Here is a 19,043-nt window from a genome sequence, read left to right as displayed (position 1 = left end):
TATATATATATCGTCTATATATCCCATTATGAATCATTTGGAGATAAAATGTAAACTATAAATTTAAAAAAATACATATTTGTCAGTGTTTTTTACGGATTAGATTTTATGAACAGTTGATAACAATCGCAATAAAATTAACTTAATTAATCTTTTTTCGGATTTTTTAAATATATGTAACATCTCGATTAATTTATAAACAAAAATGTATAACAATTAATAGTCCTAAATATTTGAAAATTTATTAGTAACGAAAAAATTAAAGTTATATTAATGTGGAAACTGAAATGTATTGTGAGGTATCGAGTCCGGAGATTCAGAAAAACGTAAAACATGAACAGCTTGAGCCTTCGATTCCTAGAAAATATTTTATGTCATTAAGCATATAAAAATTACATGCTTATATATCGCTTGCTTTTATTTTCATTATATTTTTGTCTTTTATTGTTTTATTTTCGTTAATTTTTCTAATTGTAGGCATAATAAAGAAACATAATTTTATTACCTGAGGGAAAACTAGTAAAGGGTCTCGTGAAAATGTATTTACATCAAAATCTCGTAAGTCTGACAGGGATTTAGAAATTCTATTTTTCAATAGGCGACCGCTCGAGTCCTCATAATCTGGGAAAACCACTCGTCCCGAGTTTTCCAATGTATTTTCCCTCGGAAAGAAGCTTTTTCCGCGATTTTGGTTTGTCAAAACAGGAAAGTCAAACTTTAACTTGTCCGTTCCAGTACGATCAGCTTCTCCAGCAATATTCGGCAGCGGAGCATTCCGTCTTTTTTCTTCGCTCAGTTCCGAATTATCTGTCAAGAAATGAATGTGATTTAACTCGTACAAAAGCATGAATTATAAATGTCACTTGCGAACAAATCTACGGTACAACTTCTACCTTGCAAAGCGTAAGATGATTGAGAATATCTCTTGCGTCCGTTTCTGTTGAAGAACTGAAAGAATCCACCATTATGATTGTTCAGATAATGCAACAGTTTGTCGGGATTACGCGGACATCTCGGAAATGCGCGGTAACACGTAGCTGGATTTCCATTGCTGCTATAACCCAAAACGGTAGCTCGAGCAAAACTTAGTATAGGAGATGCTTGTGCCAATCCGGTGAGCCACCTGATAATATAAAAAAAACCACGTAATTATTTGCTATAATCAATTAATGGAATGTGTATTATTATAAATTTTTTAATTTTGTATTTTATAAAAAATACGAACTGCGTGAAAATATTTCTTCCAGATTCTCCTAAATATTGCTCATTGTTCTCCGCTTGCTTATATTCTCTCGGTGGGTTTCCACTCGCCACTTCACAGAGTATTCTCGGCACGCATTTTAGATCATCGTAGCGAGAGATTGATGATATAGCATTAAAGATATTTGCTCCAAGACTACCAAATTGATTGAGAGGATTGATCAGCGTATTTAATTGATAATTTCCAATATTAGAATCTAATGGGACATTGTTATATTCCTGTAAAATATTTTAAAAAATATTAATATACTAAAATATTTTTAATATATTAATAAAGAGAGATAAATTTTATATTATTGAAATATATTAAAAACATACAAGTTGAACCTACCGATGGAACTTGAGCAATATTAAGTAAATTTGAGATTATATTTTCATAAGGAAATCCATAAGAATTATCTTCGTAATCTGACGAATCCGTTTGACTTGTTCGTCCTACAATTAACGATTGATCTCTATTTTGAGCAAAAAGATCGATAGCGAGTTCATCCATGCATCTGTATGATTAATTGAACATAAACAATAATTAGATAATTTTTATTATCATTTTGATACAATTTTCATTTAAATATTTTTTTCGATATACTCTACAAATAGAGAATATTGTATTATACTTACCGTAATAAATCTGTTACATTGTAAATCTTTCGAGGAACATCAAAAATGCATTGAGTATTGTCAGATGATTCTTGAAAATATTGTGAGAAATGTTCGGCGTGAGCTTCGGAATATAAATACAAGAGGCACCAAACGAAGATAAATTTACTTATCATTTTGAAATATAATTGTAAAGTCTATCTTTATTTTTAATAAATACAAATGTCTTGCTCGGTAGAAGACCGACTCGGTAAAATTTAATAACTTTACGGATTTTTAATGCACTGTTAAATGTAATATATCCAACATTAAAACACTTTCACTCTAACATTCTATTATAAAATCACCGTAATATTAATTTTCTTTGCAAACAGTACGAAGCACTTTAATAAGAAACTTATTTATGTCTAATTATGTCACGAATTTTTATTTATTTCAATTTTTTAGATGTATAACATAATCGAATTTAATTATTTTTTTCTTTTCTTAATGCAAACGATCGTCGCCTTTCTAGGTTTCGAACCAACTGAAACTTTCTTCAAAATCAATTCTCCGGTTAACTGTTCGGTCGGAAAGACGTGGGTAGTAACTCGTCACTATAAGCAACTCTCACTCCATATGTGCATTTCGAATCTGTGTGTGTGTGTGTGTGTGTGTGTGTGTGTGTGTGTGTGTGTGTGTGTGTGTGTGTGTGTGTGTGTGTGTGTGTGTGTGTGTGTGTACATCAGTGGACATACTGCCAAAGAACACGAATTTTCGTAACAATTCTTTGAAAATAAGAGGATTCATGTATGGTTTCTTAAATATCAAACAATTTATTTTCACATAATAACAGTAAATTTTGCGTGCAATGATGTATTATGTGACGCTATTCATTGATGGGAACTGTTATGGCATGGACATACAGCAAATTGAAGAAACACAAAAGAAAGAAATACGAAATTACATAAAGTGAAGCGAAAGATATGTTTGAGAGAATTTATAATTATGCAAATAAAATATTAAAATAATTATACATTTGCTATATTACATAATCATATATTTCTCATGACGATTTTTTATGTATTTAATTTGTACTTCTTCTCTGTTAAAAACAATTTACGATTTATTTTAAAAGATCAATTGACTAATAATATTAGAAATAATAATTTAATAATAAAAAGGAACTATATCTTTCACACAATCAATGTAAACGATTACGATTATATAAACCCATGCATCCACATTATACAAAAAAGAAAAAAAAAACAGATTATAGTTTACTTTCGCGAATATTTAAAGTTTATGGCATCAAGATTTAACTAAAAGATGCTAATACTTCGCTTCTTATCGAACAAATTACTCGCAGGCTCTGCCTCTCTTTGCCAATAAGTAACATAGCTTCGGATTGCCAATAATGTCGCCCATAAAGACGCTCAGCAAGTAATTCTCTTTCATCGAGTTGGACGATGACTTGTACTCCCTGCAAGATAATGACTCAAATTACTGATAATATTACTTCTATACTAGCTACTGCATTAATATTAGAAGAGAGATTCGAATAAAAGCAGGAAGGGAAGAGAAAAAAAATAGAAAGAGGAAAAAATAGAAATACGATAAGAATACGATAAGAAATATAATATTTCTACCACTATGTATATATACATATATATATATATATATATATGTTTGTTGCTGCGTCACATCGGCTATAAAACAGGCGATGTTTTATCGCTTAGTCGTCATTATTTTTGTCTACGCGACATCACTATCTTTTCTAAATGGATTCCTAATTTCTAATGACGCCACTTCTCTTACAAGCCTTCTATCGCTGATCGCTTTCCCCAAGACTAGTCGGAGAAGGCGTCCGGAACAATCTTTGTCCCTCATACATGGTCGGTTAAGTCCGTCTAGACGGTAGTTGCCGCCAATCTCCAATTTATCTACTCTCCTTCTACTCCTGCGGATCTCTCAGTCTCCCACATCTTGAATATTTCTATCTACGTGAGGTACCCGCAGGTTGCCACAGCTGACGAGAAGGAAACCCAAAGTACGAAATGCGTCTTAAAAAGATGCATCGTTCGTCGACAGGCATGGCGACACGTGCTCGCTATCTCGAGTCGCGGGGCATTAGGAGGTCCGAGATAAGTCGACAGATCCTCAAACCTACAGATCCGGCAGATACTAAGGCAGTCATAAAACACAGCCTGCTTGGATACACAGGTGAGACACGAGAATGATCAGAAGAAAAGTTGACGATGAAGAGTGACGATGAAGAAAGAGAAGCAGCTATCAGAATGCATTAGAGCGCCTGTGGAAGCACCATTAAAGGCTATCTGCTCCTAGCGTTACTTACAACTGAATTTAGTGTAAGCTCCGTGAAGGCGGAGAATGGTTGCACGGAGCGCATAGACGGTAGCAGGGATTTCTATTATATCTCCCACAGCGTGAGAAACGAGGACAGAAAGGAGAAAAAACTTTCTGTCGCCATTAACGGAGAGCACCTCTGGGTGCACTCCTTTTCAGAATTTGTAGATCGTATCTTGACATTATCGTCCTCACTATGATTTTACGACGCATTACGACACGTCTCGACCGCTTATTGATCGATTAAGCGTTATGTATCATGTGTCTTCATAGATGGAAATTTAATTTTTTTTTCTAATTAGAAAACATTTTTTTTCTTTCGATAATTTGACAAATGAAATATGATAAGATTAGTTATGGAATACATCTACTTTAATATCTTACTAAAATATAAAATGATTAAACAATTTGCATTAACTTGTTAACAATTTAGAAATTTTACTTTAACTTTTAATTATTTATAAAATATGTTTAATTTTACATTAAATAATTTCTTCAGAATTTTTCTTAAAAGAGATCTAAATTTATTGAGAGATTGATTTCGCATATATTAAAAAAAAAATCATTTTTTTATAATAGAAAACTAATTTTTTGCCTTCATTTTTATATTTGTTATTAATAATGCCATAGTCTTGCAAAAGTGAATAAATATCTATTACATTATATATTTATCATACGAAATGTTATAAAGGAGACTAGAGCTGATTGTTGTGACTAGGATTGATTGTTAAAATGTTTATAACTCAAACAGAACAGAAAAATCTCTTTTCTTGATTGTTGATATAATATTAATTTGTTGTAAAATGATTTGCATCACAAGCATTGTATATATTATTTATAATGATTTTTAAGAAAATGAAGTTGGTGAGTAAATTTTTCTTATCATCTATTTTGTTGTCTGACAAGTTGACATTATTAATCGCGGTATCCCTGTATTCATAGAAAATGATATGTCTTAGAAGATTTTTGTATACTACAATTAATTAATCATTATCCTGTGACAAAGTTTGTAAATACAATCTCTTTTATTAAAAATGGCTATGTGGAATAGATTGACGACGTTAAGTGACAATAAATTTTAATATTTTTAGAGAACACATTTTTAGAGAATATACTTATTACAAATTTATTATATATTTCATATATATAGGTATGTATATATGTTTTTCATTTTTCATATGGAAACTACGGTACAAAAACAAATTATGTATTTTATAATTAAAATAACTATTTTATTTGTATTAATACCATAATTATTATTATTTCTCAAAATATAGAACTGATATTAAAATAAAAATTGTATTTTTTATATGTGTTGTCCATAACAAAAAATGTGCTACTACCAACTCTAGAACGTATGACAATCAATCCAAAACACTGAGTTAATTGTCACATTTTCGTATAGCTTCATAATTAAATAACTTATTTTTATGATATGATAAATTCACGAATAATAATAATAATTTTTTAAATACCTTTAAATAAAGAATGTAGACATATTATAACGTATATATAATATTGGAAGTACAAATTAGTTCGGTCCGTTTCCTTAAAGATGATTCCAGCTGTTATGAATGGTTCATAGTGACAGCTGATTTTGGCGGTTTCAGAGAGGTTAAACATCTGCTAATAATATTCAGTTTATATCGCTTTGAGTTTCATACAAAAATCTTGATTTTTACTGTGTTTGAAATGTCGAATTTTGTGTTAACCAAGCAGCATTTGCGGGAGGCAATTAGGTTTTGATTTTTTGCTTTAATTGGAAGTGCGGCTGAAGCCCATCGAATGCTTGTCGAAATTTATGACACTGCTCCAACTGATAAATCATGTAGGAAATGGTTTCGACGTTTCAAGGATGGAGATTTCAGCGTTGAAGACAAGCCTCGCTCTGGACAGCCAAAAAAATTCGAAGACAAAGTCTTCTTCATGACAACGCTCGGCCTCATGTCGCTAAAGTCATAAAAAAATATTTGGAAACGCTCAAACGGGATGTTTTACCGCACCCGCCATATTCTTCGGACATTGGTCCTTCTGATTACTGGTTGTTCCGAAGGATGCAGCACGATTTGCCACCGGTTCACTTCTTTCGCAGAAATCGAAAATTGGCTCCAAAATTGGATCGCCTCTAAAGACGAATCATTTTTTCGAGATGGAATTCGAAAATTGCCTGAGAGATAGGAAAAAGTAATAAGCAGCGACAATACTTTAATTGATTCTGTTCATTCATTTTGTTTTGAAATAAATGCATTTTTGAACACAAAAAAACGGACCGAACTAATTTGTACTCCCAATATTTCAAAATCAGACATCTACTTTTTTTTAAAAATCATTAATAAAACACCTGTGACAACTGACCCCGATTTCTCCTATAACATTGCGCAAGACGTGGTACGGTGGTATTTTATTACATTGTTTTAATGGATTTATTAAAAAAAAAATCTCTACCGATTGTATTTCCTAAGTAAGGTAAAATATTCAGCCATGAAACCTGATTTCAAGATTAGATTCTTTCAACCATGAACTTCAGAATCATGATTGCGTAATGCAATCATGAAAGAGCATGTATAACGATAGTGTACTCTCTCGTCCTGAAGTCGAACGTATACATCCTCAATTTTTTTAGTATTATAATTTCTTTTTGATATTACTCGAATATTTTCAATATATTACATATTTATTAAAATTATCAACTAAATTAAATAGCGATTACAATATTGCAGTTTATACCTGAATATTTCATTCCAATTAAGAACGCGTTCCCAATTTTTTCTTTGAAGAGATCGTTCCGCATACTTGACACAAATTTTCTCGTAGATGCAAACATTATTTCCGAGCTCAGCTACTAGCTTCTTTTCGACTTGGTCAATGTCTAAGATCTTTTCATCGTATATCAAAGGATGTGCTCGTTTTACTCGACTGATATAAGTATCTAAGAATTCAAAAAGAATACTTTTAAAAGATTTACAAAATATAAAAACTTAATTTAGTTTATTGAAATTTAATAACTGTTCATCTATGAAGTTAAAAATTTTTTGCACATATAATAAGTAACATAATTTTTCTAAATACAATGATCTTAATTTGTTGTTTTAATTCGTTTGATAATTATAAAGCATTTCGAAATTCATTGTAATAGCCTTCTTTTGTTCTAATTCTTGGCGTACGTATTCATTTAACGGTAAGCAATTTCGATCAATTATTAAGTCATTACATGGCTTCGTGATCGGAGAGAGAAGTTGTAACAAGTGGAACACTTTCGTTTTCGCTGTTCGTTGATTTGAGTCACGTATCTGATGAGTTAACCGCGGAAAAGGCAAATAACCTATGACATATAATATTCTTGCTTTCATGCTCGGTGCTTTCATGCTCGGCCATTAATATTGGCAATATTCTTTTACTAATCTTTATATTTCCTCTTTTGCCATTTCAATAATAATCTATTCACACTCTCGTCGATCATTATAATAAAAAAAATACGGTCATATAATACGTGATATATAAATATAATATGTAAATATAAGAATTACATTATTATAAAATATATCTTTTCTGTATGCATTACCTGGACTTAAAGCATAAGCGAGCTTCTTGAGGAAGTTGATGATTCTTACACTTGCTATAATTACCGGAAAACCGATCAACTGCACCGGAATTTCGAAGTGTGGTTCGTTTTGATCGGCCACTGTGACAAGTATCAATACCAGGAAGTAGCAACCAAAGCGCAAGAATGTCCGCGGCAATTGCATTATGTAGTAGAGCTAAGACATTCGTTAGTTATTATAAAAAGTGTTGTGAAACCGACTCGACTGAAACGGACGTTGAGATTAACTTCCGCTATTGTGCGTGAGTAATACTTCTTCTTTCCGTCGTGCAACTTTCTATATTTCATACAAAAGAGAATACTTTATGTTAGTGTATATGTAAAGAAACAATCTTTCCATTTAATCTTTCCATTTTATCATTATATAATTTATATTTTACAAATATCTTCTTAATTCATTTTTTAAATTTATTTTTTTCTATGATTGTTACACAGAGACAAGGTTGCTTCGATTTAAAGAAATTTCGGTTAAATGAAAAAATTTCTTTAATTTATAAAAAAATTTCTTTGATTTGATTTTCTTTTGATTATGAAAAAATTATGATTTGAATGTCAATTATATTTGAACATAATTTTTTTTAATCAAATAAATTTTATTTGCTTTTAAAAAATAAATTAAAAAAATTTTTTCACAAATCAAAGAAATTTTTTTTTTTAACCGTATAGAAACATTTCTTTGAATCGAAACAATCTTTTCTCTGAGTGCATAATTATAAACTATAATAATAATGCAAGAAAAATGCATCTTATACATAAATTACATTATTCATTATGAAAATATTTCAATTAATCGAACCCTTCACTTTTTTCTTTAATAAAATTCTACATTTTCTACTATTTATGAAATTTTAGTCACGCACTTCACATAGTTCAAATCATTCAATCGCACCTTCATGAATAGATCGATTGCTGTTATTTCAAAGCACCATGATTATGCAATTCATAATAGATTGCGTATACTGCACTTCTACCGCATCGATATGTTTTTCCGTTCAATTATACAAACATGTATCATCTGAAACACGCACTTCAACTACATCAACGCATGTGACTTTGGTCAAAAACTCACAGCCTACAAACTGGCGGCTGCTTGCTGCTTTAGTAAAAACTTGTTGCTGAATGTTCCTCAGAGCATGAGACCGTTGCTCATGCCAACGAAGAGAAAGTGATTGCCCCTTCCCGTTACCCGAAGCCTTCGATCCTAGCTAGTTACATGTTATAACATTTGGCACATGTTGTAACATTTCGAGGATTTCTTCGCATCAGATCATTGAGAACAAATTCCGCAGACATAACTTTTGTAACTTGGTTCTTCCTAGCAGGATTAGACATTGCGTTCTATCTAAATTGAGCTATGTACTTATTCTTTAAATCTAAATCAGTGGATAATCATTGATATTAGTGCCAAGTATGCACTAATCAGTGAATGAAATGTGAGATCCCTAATCTAACTAATATTTATTATGTGATTTAATTAATCTTGTTTTAGTGCATAAATTCCATGAATGATATTGGAAGATTGAAATTAACGTGCAAATATCAGTATTTTATATAATAAAGTAAAAGATTTTTGTAATAAAACAAAAAGTTAATGTATCGACAGGGCAATAAAAGTCAAATAAATATATCTAATTAAAAAGTTACATATATTAAAGAAAAAAAGAAACAATTATTTTACAAATATTTAAAATAAAATTTTCCCATTATAAAAATTCATATTACAAAAATTCGTATAATATGTATTTTAACTACGAGATTAAGCCATCCTCAGAATATAAATTGCTGATGAATATAACTTAATTTTTTGAAGAATAATGTAAAACGCAGTGAAGAATTATAAAAGAAAAAAATCAAAAGATCTTGAGAATTTAAATTAGTATTTTAGTTATATAATGACTCAAACATTTTTTTCTTTGTTAGTTGAACTTCATTGATTATCCAATGCCAAGTATGCCACTAGGTAATTGAACTTCATTGATTATCCAGTGCCAAGTGTGCCACTGGGTAATTAGTAACTATCCACTGATTTAGAGAGTATTCAGATTTAGAGAGTAGATATTTTCTGGCAAATTGATATCACATATTTAAGTTAAATATATTTAAGTTAAACTTCAAGAGAGCAAAACAAAAATTTTTTTTGTGAAATTTGTTCATTTTGTGCAAAAACATGTCGAATGAGTCTAGTTTTCGATTGGACATAAGGGAAATTAATTAAACTTATAATATTTACCACTGAGGAAAATCTCTTCAAAGGAATAAAATTTGGAGTAAGTACTATATGAGTCATCATTAAATGAATCATACAGTTCCATGATGATGCTGTGGTTAGTCTACTATCTCCATTCGTTCATTTGTTTTTTAATATTAACAATATACGATAACAAAGAAACACATAAAAAAAAATCTATTGGAACTTTATTAAGTATCCTGATAATGTCAAAATGACGTCATTTGACGTCAAAATGACATAGCTTGCTATCTGAGTAAAACTACACTTACTATCTAAGTAGAAATCAAATATCTCAGACATATACGGTTGTAAAATAAAAACTTTAAGAATAAAAATATTTACTAGGTATACGATTTTTTAAAATTGTGGCATAACTTCTATCATAGATGTGTTTGCAAGATGTTACAGCAGACTTAGCAGCAGTCGCTGCTGCGTGCTCAGATACATTTACGTATGTCTCGCGTTTTGTTTAATAACTTCGATTATTCTACTTAATCTTATAGTCAACTGATCCTGGTCTCCCCTACTTCGTTTTTGTTCGCACTCAGGAATATTAATATTATATTGTACAATAGAATATAATTTGCACAATGATAAATCATGTTTCTGGCGATGCAATATATAAACGATACTCAAGTTTTCGTGATAATAATGTTAATTACTGAGAGAAAAAAATGACAATATTCTGCGAAATTTCAAAATCTCGGTTGGACCATAAAATAAAAATTTTAGCTCGTAAATTCATATCAATAGATTATTAAAATTATAAATCAAAATTAAATCAATAGATTATTAAAATTATAGAAAAATATCTGAATTAATGTTAACATTCAGTTCTTTCCATTAATTTTAGAAAATTATTCTGTCAATCTCTGTAATTATTTGTAATAATTAATTTGTAAATTTAAAAGATGATACATGCATTCATATGGATGTATTTATACTCAATGTTACAGTTTATTTATTTGTTAATAAGTAGGTACTTACATCTCGCTTATACGTGTCACTACTTTCACTTGGTATACTGTAACCTTGTAGAATTCATTTTTAGATTTTATATTTTAAAAATCTTGTATAATGCGACGTATCGTAATCACTTATTTTATAACTTTCTATTTATTCTATATATATTTTAATAACGAAAAAAATAAATAAATTGTAACTTGAAAACATCGAATATTTCATTTTATGGTTACAAAATATTCCTATACTCTATGTAATTTATGACTTTAAATTTTATTTTATATTTCTTAAATATTATTTTTATATAATGTGTATATCTTATATTCTTTAATTTTATACTTGCACTTCCAAGCTTTTATTTATTTCTATGCTATTGCGTCAGAATATTATCATATTTCAATGAGAAATAGCAAAAATGCAGACAACATACAGAACATTCTTTTTTTTATTGCGAAATATTCTCCCAGTCATTGTCATAAGTTCATTGCATACGATCCCGAAATCGTGCATTTCCGTAGGAAGTCCCATGGTGACGCTTTGCCAAATTATCAGTATTCCCGATCTCCGCTCTACCCTATTCTTTTTCCTATTTTAATACAAAAGCGCTGCCATCCCCAGATATAATCCGGAACCCAACGGGGAAACGCGCGAAAATTATTAGAATAATCGTCGGCGTCTTTATCGACTTAAGCCCGATGCCAACTCGTCCCGAGTGGACATTTTCCAACGAACCGTGCGATCGTAAACGAGATCGTGCCAAGAGTCTCGGTTAGCAGTTAGAGCTGGAGCGATACGCGAGGACAAACGGGATGTAATACCGATGAAACCGCGCCACTAACCGACCTCTCCGCTCTCCGAAACAGCCAGCGACACATTTGGAATCCTTGCAAAAATTATCGCATGATATTGTCGTTGGAGTTTATTGACGTTTCTTGCATCGATGCCAAGCCACGTGCGATTTCCTGCTGCAATTTCCAGCTCCTTTTTCGTTGTATATAATACAGCAAAGAGGTGAGATCAAAAAACTTTATCAATTTTTCAAAATAACGGGTGACTGGTAAATGAGATTAATTATTAATTCACTTTATTAAGACATCGATAGGCTGTTGTAATCGCTAAAAAATTCCTTGAATATCTGACCTGCATCTTTTACATTCTATCATGTAACGCTTGTACTGTGCACTGCACACGTAATTGAGTTTATGAAGTTTTGATATTTAAAGATAATACAATACAGCCAGGAGAGGGAAGCAAAACGTTAATCATTAAGCAATAAATTAAATAACTTATAATCTATAATTTATAATCTGTATGTTGTATTATTAAAATTTTTCATTCATATTGTAATAAAAATGGATTTCGCTTTGTATTGGGTTGTCCGGAAAGTTCGTGCCGATGTTGAAGGAAAATTGAAACGCAGAAAATTTAAATTTTCATACATTTATTAAATTATATAGGTTAGTTCGGCATGAACTTTCCGGACAACCCAATATATGCTGCGTGTTGTAATGTCCTTTAAATTATTCAAATAATTTTATATGATATAATGAGAGAGAAAGAATTTTTTTCGATATAGCTTCTTTTTTTAATATACTTGTTCGAGAACGCCAAAAATTTTTCAATTATAAAATATCACGAAGTTTCGAAAAATTTGTCCTACTTCAAATTGACACCTTGTTAAAAATTTAAAAAGATCGTTTACGAAAAATTAACGTTAGCGATATGAGAAAATAGAGATATATTGAAATATATCTTTATAAAAGTTTTATTAATATGTAGCCAAAGATGTAGCTTAAAATACATTAATCTTTATTTTAATAATCTTAGTCGAATTATCCCGGGCTAGTTGAATCAAATGGAATGCACTAGAAAAATGTATTTTTTAAATATTAGTTATCAGTTTCCCCTTATTATTAAAACATTATTAGGTAGTCAAATGTATGTAGTAACAAGTATAGAATTTATTTTTTCGATAAGTCCCTTAATTTCGTCTATAAAAATTCGAAACCGAAAAATGAGTCTATTAGCCCCAGTCTCCTCCTTTCACAATATCACAGGTTAATTAAATCATCGATTTCAACAGTGATGGTAATCATGCTTTAGCGTAGACGAATCTTCTTCATCATGTTCAGAACTCTAATACCCGGCAACGGACATGTCGGGTAAAAGTTATGACAACCTTGGCCTTCTATACCAGAAATCAGTTGACCCATGTGAGCCGCGAAGTGATATCTCGATGGTACTTCCGCCATTGTGTTCAGACTTGTATCTCTGAAAGTAACATAGAGTTTTTATTAGCGTAATCAGCTTCCCGTGCGTCGCGAGATGCAATTATTTTCGCATTGGTATGATAATCAGGTCATTTATCGTAAAATCGATTTTTGCACATCAATCAAAAGTTTAAGATTCATTTATTTTTATATTTTTATATAAGTGTGGATATGTGTATAATAAAATACGTTTTAAATATCGTGACAGTCATAAAATTTTTTCGTCTGGCAAAGTGCTACAAAACTGAATCGAATATCGAAACAGTTGATCGTGTGAAACTGGTTTAGCTGCATAAAAATTAGCACAAGGTAATTCACCTTTTACTTTCGATATCGACATCAACCATGACTATAAATAGACATATTAATGCAAAGTCCAGTTGCATCCAGCAAAAACGAGGATATATTATCGAATCCTTTCTCTTCAATATACCCGCATTTGCATTTTCAGATAAGTTGAAAGGGAACAAACTAAGTTTCGTCGTCTCTTTTAGAACAAAATTATGTGAAAATCTCTCGTGATAATATTCTACTTTAAACAAGTCTGTAATATATCGATTTCTCTGATTCTTTCTTTAGCTGAAAGAATAATTTAGAAACGTTTGTAGAAAGCATTATTGAAGTAAACTATTACCGGAATACAAAGCAGCAAGGCAAATCGCTTTCTTCCGGATTTTTTCGCGAAGATTCTCACGTACGTTGCTTTGCAAATCTATTCCCTCGGATTTCCGTGAGAACTAAAATCGACGTCGATTGCCAACGATTTTTGCTTTAAAAAAACCATCCGGATCTCGTCAAAAGCTAACGGATACCGCGCTGAATTCTTCGAGAAATCGTTCGATCTGTCGGAAGAGCAAAAGCGCGGCAGTTTCGTCACGCATGACTCCCGCAGAAGACGTTTTCCTCCATTGGAAAAGAGAAAGAAAGCTCTTCCCCTCTTTACGATTCCCAGCTTCGAAGGGGCGCCAGAATATAACGAGTAAACGCAAACGGCTTTTTAGCCTCTCCATCTTGATCGGTTTAACCCGGAGCGATCCGCGCCGATAAAAATCGGGATGCGTCAGAATGGACTGGCGTTTACGCAGGCATAAAAGTAAATATAAAGCTTGGATCCTTCCGGGACATTAACTGCGGCGCAAGAATCCTTCCTAGGACGATCTTCTTTCGCTCGGGGATGCCCACTTTCACACAGAAAAGACAATGAAGACGTGCGAAAGATAACGCGCGCATATATTTACTCTATCTACGACTTGTAATTATATTTAAAGTTATATTTGAAAACTTTTCGGGAAGTTTTAATACAATATTTTCCACAGTCGTGTCCCTTCTATGTGGCCTCTATTTTATAAATAGATAAATTTATGCATAAATATTTATTCAGTTTAATATAGAAACTACGGAATTTTTATCTTATCACAAATACACGTGTAACTTTTAATGAGTGTGCAATGTAGTGTAAAGAAATATTGTGCTTTTAAACGAAAACAAAAATGTACTATACGTCGGGACAATGCTGTCGTTTTGGTTCATTATACTTTCTAATGGAACTCGCTTTTCTGCATCAATTCATTTTACTGTTCGTCGACGTCGTTTTCGTTTAACACGTGGAAATGAACGGCCGTAATAAATATGAGACTTTTATTTGAGCTCGTTTTAATATCTTTAAGATCCGATTTACGATATATATAAACGATATGTATAAACATTCCTTTAATTTTTGTTATTTAATCATATTATGATAATTACTTTACTCGTTTATTATTAGCGAATTATCATTCTATAATAGATTTTTAAGTATAATATATTTTAGAACAAATATTATTAGAAAAAAGAGATAATAAAATGCGTAAATATTCTAATTTCTAATTATTAACATAAGAAACGAAAAGCTAAGATGTTAAATAAAAAGTACTATCTTGTAGGAAGAAACCATTACATATTAATTTGCTTTCTTATTATATATTGTGTGTAAAAAGTATGTTAAGTAAAATATGTACATAAAAACTTTATTCATGAATAATACGAGAAATTTACGTTTATTTTGAAAATGAAAATAGTTCTGTATATAATTTATGACGAGCATGAAATGATCGAGCGTTTTTTTAACCAGAAACTATGAATTAATTATCGAAATTGTAAATAACTCATTGCTTTCTATCAGCTTACATTATTTATCGATGAAATGTTTACAGAAGCAAACCAGAGAAGGCCGCATAGCAGATGCAAAATGCTATGTATGCCGTGTCGCGGAGAAAGTATACAGATTGGATAATGAAAAGGAAAGTATTCGTCGAGGTTACGATGAGGTGCGGCAAGACGTGCGCGTTTTCGGATGAACTTACATAAGAGACAGCTAACTTTCGCGCGATAGCTTTCAGTTGGCCATTTTTCAAAATATGCGACTTGATCATTAATTTACGATAACATTCACGATTAGGTTATCATAATTCTTAAAGACAAATTAAAATCAATCAAATTGTAATGGTTAAATAAATATTAAATAATATATTTTGCATACTATTTCGTTACGAAATTTGTTTACGATGTAATTAATTACAAAAATTATATATTTAGAACGCGCGTTGTGATTTTCAAAATAACTGATTTGTTATATTAAGGTTAATTAAAGATTATGAAGACGCTAATTTGGCCTCCTTTTCCGTTTTCAATATACCAATGTTCTAAGGAATACGTGTTCGTGTGGTGAGGATCAACACTCTTGAATGTATATTAATACATTCATGTTGGAAATGTCTGTGCATCGGGTCCACTGCGATGATACATTCCACACTATGCAAATATAGGGATTTAAAAGCAGATAGATGCCGCATTTCCCGATTTTCCAGCAGAGTCAGTTTTAACGTAACGTTGCTTTTAATCAGAACGTGAAAGCACGAATTCGCGGTATAATTCTTTGCATTATCCGCATAACACAGCGGATACGTATATACGTGGGACCTAGCTGCATTGTACATCGTCCGATCGTAAATGAAAATTGCAAAATACGCACAGTGTGCACAATGTGCCGCGCGCCATTGTCCCGGTATCCAATTTTCCCAGGCGAGCAAGTATTTCTCGTTGGACATTTCCTACAGTCGTCTACGTCGTTTTCCAAAACATCCTGTATATAATTGTGATGCACATGTGATTATTAGCTTTTAGCTTCGCTGAAGATTGCAAAATTTCTCGACACATCCATTCATCATTGATGGACAGTCATCGGTTTGTGCTTTTGAATAAGAAACGTAGCCATTCGTATTCGCGTAAAATTATGTTCTTAGCAATTTTCCTCGTGCCATTATTTGCGTGACCAGAGAGAAATAATTTTTTCATATCCTTCACGATAGCGCCTTTCAGGGTCGACGGACCCTGAATCGTTTAGTTGCAATGCCGATCGAAAGTTGAGTGAAAGTAAGAACATTGGTGCAAGAGCCTCAATGAAAGTAGATTCTCACTTTGTTGTATCAAATAAAGTGAGCAGCATACCAATTATCACTATCAGATTCTTCCCTAATTAATTTTGATAAAAATCAAACTTTAATAAAAAAATCAATCTTTGCGATTTAGTGACAAGTTCATTATTTATTATTTAATCTAATAAGCCACTTTCTCTTCCTGTAATACAAATAGAAATAGAACTAAAATGTAAAAGTAGTAGTTGCATACCTTATAAGATTTAAAAGAGATCGCTCCATTTCACTTAGTTGGTCTTGATGAACAGACTTGGTGAGTTCGCATATTAGCTTCGGCAAGCAAGCAGTTTTGATCATTGTCATCATCTTTGCACGGCGTAGAGCAACTGCACAAAAATCGGAATCATATTGTCAATTATGCCGTGACACATGCAATATCATTCCGAGTGATGGGACGATTAATGGATCACAAATATTATTCCGAATGACAACGCATATTCGAATAAATGACCAGCTTTGTTTAATCTCACTATAAGTGACAAGTTAAAAGCCAAGAACACGAGTCAAATTTCTAAAGATCTGGGATGTGCCAAGGACTTTTACTTTCAGAAACAAAAGTATTCTCGTTTCGTTCCAGATTTTTAGAAACTTAATTAGTACATTATACAAATACATTAATAATGTTAGCTATTCTATTTTTCTATTTTCTATTTTATAGATATATTATAGTTTATTGTTATATTTTTTCTGATATTAAAAATAATATTAATTTGTTAGAAAATATTTAGGAATAATTAAGTGATATAGAAAATATAAATATAGAAAATCATTATAAAATATCATAAATGTGTTACAGTTAAATTGTTATAATTAAATATTATCGTATATAACGCTCGCTAATTATACCATTTAATCTATAAATAATATTTAAAAATATGCTACACGCATTCACTCTATAATTGAATTGAAACTCATTTTATCGTAGACTACTTTCCATTTTCTCGATTGAGAACTGGTTATGCTTGTAACAAGATTTTGATAAGACAAATGAGACGCACATACATTTTGAATCGAAGGGATTTCGATAAATCAAATGGTTGTCAAATAATTAAAACAGATGAGTGCATGACTAATTAGTCAATTCGCAGGGTAATAATTAACTCCATGCAAACTAACAAGCGCAACTCGATGAATAATGGTATGACGACATATATATGCGTGTAGATCTCGCATGTATTTTTATGCAATAGCAATTATAAAGGGAAAATGCTAAGCAGTTTGTCGCAAGGATGTCTTACTCAAAGGTAAAATTACAGCTCAAATGGGATATCATTGTGTTGCTGCCAAAGTAAATATGTTTTATTGTAGAAAAAAAAGATTATATTATTAAATTTTGTGTTTCGCAACGCATTTGTGAAAAAGTATTATGTATCATTTACACGATAGTCTTACTCTTACCGTTATTTTTATCGATGTCTTTTTTCGAAACAACTGGTATCTTATCATGGGAAGGCCCTTTGAGTTGAGCCTTGGGTTCTTTCATAGCATCAGTTATGTTCCTCTCCGTTATATTACCGAAAATTGAAGCGATCAATGCACTATAATCGCCGGCAAAAATCAGAAACATGCCCAAAAATATTACTAACCGCACCGTACTGGCATCCATGTCGATTTTTTTCAATAAGGCGAGCGTTACGGCAAACTAGAGATAATCCTAATTTATTGTCAATCCTCTGGCAGACATAAGATGTAATAATGTACGAATCCACTGGTAGAGAATTACATCTGAAAGAAGTGTCAAATATTGAGCACAGTTGATTAATTAAAGAATAAATTTGCATATGTAAATGCATAGTTAGAAAAATTTACTTTTGTTTTCTTTCCTACGTTGTTTACATGTTTGTGCGTATGTTGTGTGTACGCGCGCGCGCGCGCGCGCGTGTGTGTGTGTGTGTGTGTGTGTGTGTGTGTGTGTGTGTAAAATAACGTATAAATTGAAAGCGACATGATTATATTGAAATCCATTTGATTATTCCAATTTCTTATTCATTGCATATATTATCAGAGAACATGATATTCATCACAATGAAATTATGTATCTAATGATAAATATGCAGTATATGCAGTAAACGTCGATTCATGGCGATGACTCTGCCACTTTCAACAATCACGTATTATTACGTAAACATACAATCGATCGCACTTTGCGACTCCAGGAGGTAAGTTTGCCTTAACCTGAATTTTTGAAGGTATACAATTTCTTATACGCAGATCGTCCAAACAAATACTCGTCTCCGGATCCGCGATCGACCAGATGGTTGTGAACCGGTCACAACTCTCTCTCTCTCTCTCTCTCTCTCTCT

The 19,043-nt window shown here is 31.6% G+C and overlaps 3 protein-coding genes across 4 annotated transcripts in view; all 3 read right to left on the bottom strand.

Moving 5' to 3' along the window:
• Positions 1-270: 270 nt before the first annotated feature.
• On the bottom strand, positions 271-2,033 carry LOC108688559. The gene is made up of 6 exons (XM_018194860.1): positions 1,879-2,033; positions 1,592-1,757; positions 1,226-1,479; positions 894-1,123; positions 506-807; positions 271-357 (listed from the first exon to the last, which is right to left on the bottom strand). The coding sequence occupies exons 1-6, from the start codon at positions 2,031-2,033 to the stop codon at positions 271-273; spliced, it is 1,194 nt and encodes a 397-aa protein (XP_018050349.1).
• A 614-nt stretch (positions 2,034-2,647) lies between these two features.
• On the bottom strand, positions 2,648-8,907 carry LOC108688585. 2 transcript variants are annotated; one of them, XM_018194895.1, is made up of 4 exons: positions 8,694-8,907; positions 7,766-8,081; positions 6,931-7,132; positions 2,648-3,319 (listed from the first exon to the last, which is right to left on the bottom strand). In XM_018194895.1, the coding sequence occupies exons 2-4, from the start codon at positions 7,947-7,949 to the stop codon at positions 3,196-3,198; spliced, it is 510 nt and encodes a 169-aa protein (XP_018050384.1). In that variant the 5' UTR covers positions 7,950-8,081; positions 8,694-8,907; the 3' UTR covers positions 2,648-3,195. The 2 variants fall into 2 exon arrangements, with proteins under 2 accessions (XP_018050384.1, XP_018050383.1); XM_018194894.1 differs by having other exon boundaries at positions 7,766-7,961.
• Positions 8,908-12,746: 3,839 nt separating this feature from the next.
• Positions 12,747-19,043, bottom strand: part of LOC108688583 — a 7,286-nt gene continuing 989 nt past the window's right edge. The window contains exons 2-4 of the mRNA XM_018194893.1: positions 18,139-18,465; positions 16,934-17,066; positions 12,747-13,268 (exon numbers count right to left, since the gene is read on the bottom strand). Of these exons, the coding sequence (XP_018050382.1) occupies positions 13,097-13,268; positions 16,934-17,066; positions 18,139-18,346 (513 nt within the window). The 5' untranslated portion in view covers positions 18,347-18,465 and the 3' untranslated portion in view covers positions 12,747-13,096. The remainder of the gene's footprint in view (positions 13,269-16,933; positions 17,067-18,138; positions 18,466-19,043) is intronic.

The sequence above is a fragment of the Atta colombica genome, unplaced genomic scaffold (assembly GCF_001594045.1).
Source record: "Atta colombica isolate Treedump-2 unplaced genomic scaffold, Acol1.0 scaffold236, whole genome shotgun sequence".
Lineage (NCBI taxonomy): Eukaryota > Metazoa > Arthropoda > Insecta > Hymenoptera > Formicidae > Atta > Atta colombica.
This window is presented reverse-complemented; position numbering and strand designations above follow the sequence as displayed.